Consider the following 12,500-nt stretch of genomic DNA (forward strand, 5'->3'; position numbering starts at 1 on the left):
TTTTTTTTTTTTTTTTTGGAGGAAAACATATGTTTATTAGCTCCACATAGCCAAGCCATAATCTATACATATTTCTTTTTTTTTTTTAGTTTGTTCTTTTTAGATATACAAGACAGTAGAATGAATTTTGACATATTGTACATACATGGAATATAACTTATTCTAGTTAGGATCCTATTCTTGTGGTTGTACATGATGCTGAGTTACCCTGGTAGTGTATTCAAATACAAGGATATGGGGCTGGGGTTGTGGCTCAGGGGTAGAGTGCTCACCTAGCACATTGGAGGTCCAGGGTATGATCCTCATGAAAATAAATAAAAGTATTGTGTCCAACTACAACTAAAAAATTAATATTTTAAAAAAATACAAGGATAGGAAACTTATGTTCAATTAATTTTATGTCCTTCCTTTTCTCCTCCCACCTCTCTTCCCTTCGTTCCCCTTTGTCTAATCCAATGGACTTTTGTTATTCCTCTCTGCACCCTACCTTGTTGTAGGTTAGCATCCACCCATTAGAGAGAACATTTGGTCTTTGGCTTTTTGATATTGGCTTATTTGCTTAGGAGGATAGTCTCCAATTCCATCCATGCACCAGCAAATGCTATAATTGCATTCTTCATTATTGCTGAGTAATATTCCATTGTAGGTTGGCTCTTGGAAATTGACCTGCTATAAACATTGATGTGGCTTTGTCACTATAGTATGCTAATTTTAAGTCCTTTAGGTATATGCCAAAGGTATGAGATAACTGGATCAAATGGTGGTTCCATTCCAAGTTTTCTAAAAAATCTCCATAATACTTTAAAGAGTGACTGCTTTTTCTATTTCTATGCAGAACATCATTGGACTTCTAGTAGGAATTACATTCCCTCTAAAAACTAGAACAAGACAGGGATGCCCTCTTTCACCATTCGTGTTCAACATAGTCCTTGAAACCCTAGCCAGAGCAATTAGACAAAAGAAAGAAATTAAAGGGATACAAATTGGAAAAGAAGAGTCTGTGACTTTAAGAAGATGACTTTAAATTTAAGAAGATGTTTCTCAACCTTTGTTGAGAAAACCTTTGTCTTGCATGAGACAAGAACTCTAGGGGAGGGGTTGGAGGCATAACTCAGTGGTAGAGCACTTGCCTAATATGCATGAGGCCCTGGCACCAAAAACAAAACAAAACAAAAAAATAATGGTTACTTCACCCTTTCCCTCCTAAAAGCATTTTTCCCCCTCTAATTATCACTACAGTAACTTTGTGAGAATTGTGGAGGTAAAAATTCCAAAAATGTAGTTCTCCCCCGGACCCCAAGGAGTTTTAACTCTGAAGGTCATCCAGTCTAGGCTTCCTGTAATTTGTCAGTTATTGTTTAGTATTTCTACAAGTAACTGGCTTCAGCAGTAGGCTGTGATTATTTATATTAGTGTCTTTCCAGCTTTCAGGTAGCAGTTTGCCCTGTGGCTTCTATTTTTTGATTAATCTAAAAGAGTCCGGTCCAGTCCCCCACCTTCCACCCCCACATAGGTACTGGGGATTGAACCTAGGGTTTCATCTTTTTTTTTTTTTTTTTTTAGATTTTATTTTATTTTATTTGAGACCAGATCTCACTAAGTTGCCAAAGCTGGCCTCAAACTTGTGAACTTCCAGCTTCAGCCTCCCTAGCTGCACCACCATGGCAGGCAGAAGAATTCTTAATGTTCACTTCATTCAATTCGTTTCATGTTTTGAGAATGGAAGTGATTTGACTTCCAAGCTCTTTACATGTCTGAGAAGAAATTGGAAATTCTCATTCTTTGCTTGTCTATTGTTATTAAGCACAGCATTGACTATTAACTTGTAACTGAAATATATAAGTAACGTATATATTTAAAAAAGAGAAACCAAACTTGTGTTTGACCGTAAGATTTCTTTTTTTTTTTTTTTAGTATATTGATTTTAAGTAATATTTTGTTTGAAAAAAGGATTCTACTGTTCTAAAAGACATTTGAAGACCAGTTTTCTAGAATATATTGCTCATCCTAAATCTCTAGTACATAACTGGTAAAAGTGAAAAAATTAATTCCCTTTAAGACAAATGATCTATATTGTGTTAATATTTAGAATTATATTATGAAAAATCAAACCAGCTGTGTAGAGGATCTCAATTTTATTCCAAACAAACATTTTTAGTGTGAAAGCTGTTCTGTCTGTAAACCAGAGATTTGGTACTACGTAAATTGATATTCTCTCTGACCACAATAAAAACTACTCAAGCAATATTAAACTTCTGGGTTCCTGCTGAAACTTACACGTAGTAATTCCAACAAACATCAACTTCATTTTATTTTGCAAATTATTTTTTTTTAACAATTTGGAAGTTCTACTTCTTCCAGAAGTATAATCCAAAATTCCTGGAAAATCTTTAATTTCCTCTAATTAATTTTTCTGAAATAATGTGCTAAGTTAAAAATACTTAAAAAATGAAATATTTAATAAAAACTGATAGCAATTTTGTGCACTTTATTTTGGGGTTGTGACTCAGTGCTGGAGCCCTTGCCTAGAATGTTTGAGGCACTGGGTTCAATCCTCAGCACTACATAAAAATAAATAAATAAAATTAAGGTATTGTGATCCAGCTACAACTAAAAAAAATTTTTTTTGAAAAAAGAAAAAGAAATATCTATAGACAAGGTGAGTCTTATAAAACTGCCATCTTGATGATTTGAAAACATTTGATGAAGTAAAATACTTAGAGTAAAAATAATTCATGATACTCTTGCCTTCAGCAAAGAATGCTTAATTCTAGGTGTTGCCGGTTAAGGTTGACCTTAACAAGTAATTAAATTGATCAACAACTTAGATTACATGTCAGTAAGATAATAAAATTGAAATTAGTGTTATACCATCTTTTGTCTTAATTTTGTGGTCAGAAAACCAGAGAGAATCTTCAGAGGGTCATTAGCACAGTGCATGGCACTGAAAAGCTTTTTTTTTTTTTTTTTTAATTAACACTTCTTGACTGAGTGAAGTAAATGCAGATTAACTAACTGATTCTAAAGTTACAGTTCTTCCCTGAACTGGCTTGTTGGCATTTTGCATCTTCATTTGTGAAGTTAACAGGCCATCATCTTGCTGTTGCTAAGAGTATAAAATATTATGTGGGCCATGCATTGGGGGTACATGTCTGTAATGTTAGCAGCTCCAGAAGCTGAGGCAAGAGGATGGCAAATTCAAAGTCAGCCTGGAAACTTTGTGAGTCCCTGTCTCAAAAAACAAAAAAGGGCTGAGGTTGTAGTCATGCTAAAGTGCCCCTGGGTTAAATCCTAGTATGCTCCCCTACCCCCAAAAAAGATTTTGTGTAAAAGCTCATGGATATTTTGTTAATATTCCTGTACTTGTAGTTAGAACTAATAAACTTTTATAAATGTCAGATTAACTTCATGTAATATACTTTCCCATAACATTAGTTTGAGAATTAGGTGTTTCTTAGGCCTTAACTACTGGTCTGCCTTAATTAAAAGTATTAGGAAAAGCCCTAATTTCTACCACAGGTAGTGACAGAGGTTCTATTTTTGTTTTTTTAACCTTACTCTAATACCATAGAGTCCAGTTACTTAAAGATGTTATCAAATACCAAAAGGTTATTCACCATGAGATTAATTTGCCAAATTGTATTGAGGTCCATTTCATTTTCAAATATTTTAAATGTTTGGGAAAATAATTTTGTAGGGTAAAATTATAATCTGTAGTTTACCAATCACCTCATTTACTTATTCCTTGGGAGATTGTGCATACAATAAGAAGTATGTACCAATGGTAATCTCTCTCTTTTTTTTTTTTTTTTTTTTTTTGGTACCAGCACTGAACCCAGTGGCACTTAACCACTGAGCCACATTCCCAGCCCTTTTCAAATTTTTTTTTATTCTGAGACAGGATCTTACCAATTTCCTTAAGGCCTTACTAAGTTGTTGAAGCTGGCTGCTTTGAACTTGCAGTCCTCCTGTGGCAGTCTCTAAGTCACCAGGATTACAGGTGCGCCCTACAGCATCCAGCCAAAACTATACATTTTTTAAAAATGTATAGTCTTTTATGTACATTTATTAATAATTATGTGTACATCTTACTTTTAAACTAGAATATTCCTACAAACAAACATATCCCATATTCTTTTACTCCAAATAGTTTTGGAGCAGGGGATATTGTTTGTTGTTTTTGCAGCAAGGAGAACCTTTAAGAATGCCATGAAATACTTTTTGACTTAAAGAAAAATAGCTTGGCTAGGAGTGGTGGCACACACCTGAAATGCCAGCTATTATGAATGCTGAGGCAGGAGAATAGCAAGTTCAAGGACAGCCTGAGCAACTTAGTGAGACCTTGTCTCAAAGTAAAATTTAAAAAGGGATCAGATATAGCCCAGTGGCAGAGTGCTTAGCATGTGTTTAATTTCCAGTACTGCCAACATAAAACAAAGAAAAACAGCCCGCCAAGAACTTATGAATAAGAAAACTTCGAAGGATATTGAACTAAAATGCTATTTTTAGTTCTTTATACGTATGTCTTAATAACCAAGGAAAAGCCTTAGCTTTATAATCACAGATGTTTATTTTTAAATTATTCTTTTGAGTATGGTGAATTATTAAAATTAATCATGTATTAGATGTGTGTGTGTGTATTTGTGTATATGTATAAAAACCTCCTTTTTATTTACATGCACAACCTCCTAAATAGATTGCCAATTTTTTAAAGAATAAACTCAAAGTAACGAGAAAAAAAAAGTGTTTTATTTACTTCATTTGCTTATGTGTTTATGATGCTTAAGAATTTTTTTAAAAAGTGATGATAACAACCATAGTACAAAATACACAAGTAGTAGTTGTTGACTTTATTTTACTTTTAAGTATGAAGTAGTTTATTCTTAAGTGTCTCCTCAGATGATATCAGAAAACATACCTGGTAGAGTTTTGTGAATCTCTTCATTGAACTAAACAACTTTTTACTTGGATAAAAGAAAATGGAATTTGGCTGAAGGGGAGTTTGGTGAAGCAATAGAACCTAATCTTTAGCTTTAGATGCAGTTATTTAGATAATGAAAGAGGTCAAGCTATTATAAAATGTATTGGTGATTTAATTGAAAATAGTATGTACCATGAAAGACAGCCAATGACTTAGAGAAAAATGTCACAGTTACTACAATAAATATATGAAATGATAAATTTTGGATTGCTGTGTCTGATATTGATAAATACTGAGAAAGTAGCAGGATCAACGAAAAAGCATTGTTCTGTTGTTTTCAATGTAGGATTTAATGAGAAAAGACAGAAGATGGAAAAGGGGATGATTTTTGAAGGAACACAATAGAATCTATTACAGAAGTGAAATAGGTACCCCTAAAAATAGAAGCTTCTGCTGGCTAAGCCCTAAGGAAAAGAGGATGGGTAGTGACTAAAGATTTATTATGGAGAAGTTAAGGAAGCCTTAGTAAAATAAACTTAAATTCTTTCAATAATGTCTTTTTTCACAAACATAAAAGGAGGAAATTGTTTTTAATTTGCAAATTCACTAATACAGGACAAGATAAGTGTTCAGTATTTAACCAAAGTTTAGTTCGAAGCAGGTTTTATGGGAAATATTTTTGAGAAGAGAAATAAATAAAATTAGTTGAGTGATTATGAGTATCACTTGATAATGGAGGGTATTAACTTAGAGACAGACTAGACTTCCCTGAGCATAGTTTGGCAAGTTTGAAATAGCTGTGGACAAAGTCTCAGGGCAGAGAATTAGCAAGCTGAGCAGGTGAAAAGACAAGAGGTCACCAATACCACTACTACTATTACTAGTACCAATAATATTAATAATGATTGTGGTGACAGTATCTCTCTTTTATTTATGACCTACTATATGTCAAAGAGCTTTACATACATCAAGTTTGTCCTCAAAACCACCCCCAAAACTAGATTCACAATAAGTAAAAAATTTGAGAGAAATGTTTTTTGCCCAGAGATCTACTTATTAAACCCATCAAAACAAGCATATCCACATTGTATATGTCATAAATTGTGTACTTATTATAACAGTTTTTCAGCAGAGGGCAGCAAAGTATTCTAAAGGAGAGCATTGTTTTATAGAAACCATACTAACCAAGAGTGGCGAGCAGTATATAAAATTGTATCAGTCGCAATTTTGTTTCAACACACACAACACACACACATATATACAGAAAAGCTTAAAAATGTTATTCATTATCAAGTATTATGTACTCTACATAATTGTATGTGCTGTACTTTATATATAAAAGTTTATTTACACCACTATCACAACAAACATTTCAGCAATGTACTGGGGTACAACATTAGATGGCTACAAGGACTTAGGTGATAGGAATTTTTCAGCTCCATTACAATCTTATAAGACTATTGTCATACAGGTTTTCATTGTCCAAAATATTGCTGTTTAGTTCATGGCTGTATTTCAGTTAATGGTTCAATAGTATTTAGGTAAAGTCTTAGCACAATAAGGCAAGTCTCCAGAATAGAGATCCAATCATTTATTTCATATTAATGAATAGTATTGTAAAGTACTTTAAATAAAAGTAACGCCAAAACATAAAATGCTTATCCTGATTTTAATTTCACGTAAACTTTTCATAGATGTTTATATAGATGAATGTGAACAGAAATGAAATAGATTATTATAATGATTTATTAACATTCTCTATAATTGAGTAATTATTTTTTATTAAAATTTATTTTTAAGTGTCATTCCCTGAAGGAATATTAATTTGGATATATGTTGCACATTAAAAATTGGTTCAAATATAGGCATGTCTATATGAAGGCCATAAAAAAATCACATCCTAAAAGATATCTGCCACAGACTTGATAAAGATAATTACTGTTAAATACCCAAGTTAGTAATTATTAACTGAAATCTTGTAATGCATTTGTTGCTGTGTAGATTCTAGTGATGTTTCTCAGTGCCATGTATATAAAAGAGAATAGTATCTGATTTCATTTCAGTGTTATGTCCTTTGCCACTTACCCACTCAGACATATATTGTTAAGCCTTCATAGTGAACAGGATATGATGTTGGGGAAATAAAAGATGTGACTTCTTAAACATGAATAGACATATAAAATATGAACTCAGCTAAAAGGCCAGACTGGCCAAAATTTATTGAATTTTAAATGTTGGATTAGATATGCTGAAACTATTATGTAATATGAAATCTAGTAAATGAGCAATTTCTTAAAGTACAATTAAGTGTGATATTTGTTTATAAGATACTGTTCTATTGTGTTTTAAAATATTTCATCTGTCATTAAAGATAGTGAATTAGGAAAGAAGGATATTAAACTTAAACCAAATAACTAAAATATTTATTATAGTTGAATGCTTCATCCTAGAGAAATTTTCAAAATACACTTTAATTGAAATGAATTAGAGATTGCTTACTCTATTTTGCTATATATTGATCTATAACTTGTATTAAGGATAGCAAGTTTTCTATTTTAAAGAATATATCCAAGTGTCAGAAAGTTTTTGTTTTGTTTTGTTTTGTTTTGTTTTTTTAGGTGGTTTCAAACACCCTCACAGGTTTTCTACCACGCAGCTACTGAACATGGAGGCAAAGATGTATATCCAGGGCAGTGTCTTTGGGAAGGTTGTGAGCCTTTTCAGCGACAGAGGTTTTCCTTTATAACCCACTTACAGGTATACTTTTTTAATATTATTTGCTTAGTAACTCATCTGGTTCCATCAAAAATCTTTATATTCTTTTACTTTCTTTTTTCACAAAGGATAAGCACTGTTCAAAGGATGCCCTGCTTGCAGGATTAAAACAAGATGAGCCAGGACAAGCAGGAAATCAAAAATCTTCTACCAAGTAAGGAAAATTATTTTGTTTCCTGTTACATATATAAAAAAAAAAAAATACTTGGAAACTAGGCATAACACAAGAATAATAAAAAGCCATTTAGCCTGTTGGGAAACCTGAAACCTGGGTTCTAGTCCAGCTCTACTACTATTCAGCTGGGAGACCCTGTTCAAATTGCTTATATTCTGTAGGCATCATTTTCCATATTGGCTAGACTGCATGGTCTCTACATTACTTTGTAGTTTCAACATTTTGATTCAACTTTGTAGAGAAGTCATTGGAACAAAAGATAATATGTGGGAAGTGCTTTCTAAATTGGAAGTACTACATGTGATTATTTTTTAAGAGAATAAATGTATTTAATAATGGCAAAGGAATTTCTTCACATATTTGTATATATAGAGACATGCATACTTACTGGTTTACAATCTAAAGATTGCTTTCACATTATATTATTTAAAATTCAGAATTAGTTTATGTAACAACTATCAGAAAATATCCCCACTTTACAGATGTGGAAAGAATATTAAAAGTCATGCACTAGTTATAGTGTCAGAAACAGTTTCCTTATGTATCAGTTAGTGTTCTTTGCAACGGCTGCCTCATAGAACACAACAGATAGTGATGTAGTTTGGGCTGGGAATGTAGTTCAGTGGCAGAGCAAGATAGTGATGCAGTTTATCTGCTTGGCTGAAGAAATCTACAGTACCTTGAATCTGATTTCATATATATAAAACTTTCTGTCATCCCTCCATTCTATGTCTTTCATGAAGAACTATCTTGAGCTGGGCTTATCTCTGTAATTGCAGATTTTCAGGAGGCTGTGGCAGGAGGAAAACAAGTTCAAGGCCAGCTTCTGCAACATAGCAGGATCTTGTCTCAGAGTAAAAAGGACTGGAGTTATAACTTAGTGGTAGAGCACACTAAGTTCAGTCCCCTGTACTGTGGGAGTGGGGGAAAAGGAAGGGGTCGACAGAAATTATTAAATAATAATGAAAACTAAGATTATGTAAGAAAGTAATTGTCCAAAATGTAGTGTTCAGCATAGTTCATATTATATTAGGCTATATTTTCCTGGATGACCTATGCTATTACATTCTTAGGTAATACTGTTTCACTGTTAGATGCTATTTAAAAGTAATTTACAATGCAAATTTTAAACTATTTTCTTAACATTCAAAAATGGGAACTCTACAATCTACTATTTTATTACTGTATTGTATTTATTGTTATTGCCTGCTTACCCAAAACAGTAATTTTAAAGATGGACCATAACGGAGCATCTGTTATTCACTTTAAAATTGATAGATTAGAGCCAGATGAAGTGGCACAGGCCTGTAATCCCCCAGTGACTGGGGAGGCTGGGGCAGAAGGAACTCAAATTCAAGGTCAGCCTCAGCAATTTAGTGAGGCCCTAAGCAAGAACCTGTCTCAAAAGAAAAAAATTAAAAGGGGCTAGGAATGTAGCTTCCAGTGTCCCTGGTTAAATCCCCAGTGTGGGGAAGGTGGGGAATCAATAGATTGGAAAATAAAATACCTGAAATTTCACCTCAATACTAAGGTTCTTTGCCTAGACTGACATAAACATAATATTAGTGCTGGACCTTTTATTCACCTTGTATCAGAATTTCAGAGTAATCACCTAATGAGGTTGGCAATGTGGTTACCATTCTGTCTGCAGAATTCAGTTAACAGTCTCCATCTCTGTTTGTCTGATCAATTTAGGCAACCAGCTGTAGGAGGCACAAGCTCAACTCCTAGAGCACAAAAGGCCATTGTGAACCATCCCAGTGCTGCACTCATGGCTCTCAGGAGAGGATCAAGAAACCTTGTCTTTCGAGATTTTACAGTAAGCCTTCCTTGAAAACTTTATCTGCGAAGGTATGAGCCCCATATGAGTTTGATCTTTATTGTAATTTTTTTTTCTTATATTCTCCTTTCCTTTTTAGGATGAAAAAGAGGGACCAATAACTAAACACATCCGACTAACAGCTGCCTTAATATTAAAAAATATTGGTAAATACTCAGAATGTGGTCGCAGGTGAGTAATTTATTTTCCCTAGCAACAGTGAGTTTAACTTTACTTTTACATATATGTTCATAAAATGAGGTATCTCTTTTACTTACTGTTTTTCTCGGTTTCATGAATGTCCAAAAGTTTATGCTATCAGGATCTCTCAAAAGCCAAAAATAGGGGTTGGGGTTGTAGCTCAGTGGTAGAGCAATTGCCTGGCACTTGTAAGGCACTGGGTTCAATCCTCAGCATCACATAAAAATAAATTAACTAAACAAAGGTATTGTGTCCATCTACAACTAAAAAAAAAAAAAGCCAAAAAATAAATAGAAATTGAAAGAACCAGAAGAACAAAAATAGCTTTATTAAAGAGGAAACTTGAGAGTTTATTGGGGGAGAAAAACTAACCATTTGAAATGATGTGGTGTCATAATGAAATTGTTTGAAAACTGGCATTTTAATGAACTCATCAAAGTCATAGATGCTACTACGAATCATTATAGTACTCTGAAGTTTTAAGAGTTGCTTTCTGACAGACTTAAGAGAATAATCAGGATTTTGTAGCTCTATAGAAACTTGGATTAACTCTTTAAAGAGAACAAATGTAGAATGTTTTGTATATACTATACTTTGTCTCCCTTAAAGGAACTTTTCTCATATTCCTTCTGCATCTTCAACTGAGCATTCTCAGGCTCCTTTCATTTCATTTCCAAAATGAATAAGAAAAATTCTTTTGCTTTTTTGGACAATACTGGGGATAAAACTCAGGGCCTAATGCATGCTGGGATAGAAAACAAAACTTAATAATTAAGCAAAGGTTTTCAGAAAAAGAAGAAATATAAAAGTTTAAAAACCATGAGAATGCCAATGTCTTCCTGATTCATTCATAATTATTTCTTTTTAGTTTTCTCACTTTATTTCCTTCCATACCCCTCTATTTGCTTCATAGCCTACATTCCTCCCCACCCTCCCACTCCTGTACTGGGGATGGAACCCAGAGGCGTTTACCATTGAGCTAGTTCTCAGTACCCCCTACCCCCATTTTTAAATTTTTTTCTTTTTTTTTCTTTTGAGACATACTCTTACTAAGTTTCTTAAGGCCTTGCTTAGTTGCTGAGGCTGGCCTCAGACTTCTGAGACTCTTAAGTCACTGAGATTACAGGCATGCAGTGAGCATCATCAGGCCTGACTTTCATTGTCTACATTTCAACCAGGCCACACCACTTGCAAGTTCCTGAGCACACTAGGCTCTTTCATTTCACACTTTTAAACTTGTTCCAGTGATCCAACCATTCTCTCTGCCTAGAATGCCCTTGTCCAAGGGAGAATGCTCAATGTCCAAGTCATCATTCTCAGTTTGTATTTGAATTTTTGTGTTTTCCATAATTGCTTCTTTTTCTATTAATATATATATATTTTAGTTGTCAATGGATCTTTTTTGTTTTATTTGTTTATTTATATGCAGTGCTGAGGATCAAACCCAGTGCCTCACACATGCCAGGCAAATGCTCTACCACTGAGCCATAGCTGCAGCCCCTCCACAAGTGTTTCTTTAGGTTTTTTTCATTCTAAATTTAGCAAAGTCTTCATCCCTCCCTTTTTTTTTCCTTCTATTTTCTTACACCCAGAATTTTTTATTTTTGTGGGTTAGGTTTTTTTTTATTATTCTTTTTAGTTATACATGAGTACAATGTATTTTGACGTATCTTACATACATGAAGCATAACTTCCCATTTTTGTGGTTGTACTCTAGTAGAATGAATTAAACATAACTTTCCTATGTTCTTATATATATAAGTACACAACCAGACTAGTGTAACTCCGCATCATGTACAGAAACCAAGTTACTGGATTACGGGAGTGTGCCACTGTACCCAGCCAGACATTTGATATAAATTCCCTCTCCCTTCCCTTCATTCCCCTTTGTTGAATCCAAAGTACTTCTGTTCTTCCCTACCCTTCCCCATTATTGTGAGTTAGCATTCATATATCAGAGAGAACATTTGGCCTTTGTTTTGGGGGATTGGCTTTTTTCACTTAACGTGATATTCTTCAGCTTCATCCATTTACTAGCAAATGCCATAATTTCATTCTTCTTTATTTCTGAGTAATATTCCATTCCATATATACTATATATATAGTATATATGTTATATTTTCTTTATCCATCTTTTGAAGGACATCAAGGTTGGTTCTATAGCTTAGCTATTGTGAATTGAGCTTCTATAATCATTGATGTGGCTGTGTCACTATAGTATATTGATTTTAAGTCTTTTGGGTATATGCCAAGGAATGGGAAAACAGGGTCCAAGTTTTCTGAGGAATCTCCATACTGCTTTCCAAAGTGGTTGCACCAACTTGCAGTCCTACCAGCAGTGTATGAGAGTGCCCTTTTTCCCACATCCTCACCAATATTCACTGTTACTTCTATTCTTTGTAATTGCCATTCTGACTAGAGTGAAATGAAATCTCAGTGTAGTTTGAATTTGCTTGCTAGAGATGTTGGACATTTTTTCATATATTTGTTGACTGATGGGATTTCTTCTGTGAAGTGCCTGTTTATTAGTTCCTTTGCCTATTTATTGATTGGATTATTTGGGGTTTTTTGGTGTTGAGTTTTTTGAGTTCTTTATATGTCCTGGAAAT

General features: G+C 33.7%; 1 protein-coding gene and 1 pseudogene across 1 annotated transcript in view; one reads left to right on the plus strand and one right to left on the minus strand.

Moving 5' to 3' along the window:
- Arid2 (AT-rich interaction domain 2) overlaps window positions 1-12,500 on the plus strand; it is a 177,320-nt gene that overhangs the window by 162,001 nt on the left and 2,819 nt on the right. Inside the window, exons 15-18 of the mRNA XM_048802581.1 lie at window positions 7,540-7,678; window positions 7,765-7,850; window positions 9,567-9,690; window positions 9,791-9,882. Of these exons, the coding sequence (XP_048658538.1) occupies window positions 7,540-7,678; window positions 7,765-7,850; window positions 9,567-9,690; window positions 9,791-9,882 (441 nt within the window). The remainder of the gene's footprint in view (window positions 1-7,539; window positions 7,679-7,764; window positions 7,851-9,566; window positions 9,691-9,790; window positions 9,883-12,500) is intronic.
- The window catches only part of LOC125616685, a 59,982-nt pseudogene that overhangs the window by 39,137 nt on the left and 8,345 nt on the right, over window positions 1-12,500 (minus strand).

Source organism: Marmota marmota, unplaced genomic scaffold (genome assembly GCF_001458135.2).
Source record: "Marmota marmota marmota unplaced genomic scaffold, marMar, whole genome shotgun sequence".
NCBI classification, from domain to species: Eukaryota; Metazoa; Chordata; class Mammalia; order Rodentia; family Sciuridae; genus Marmota; species Marmota marmota.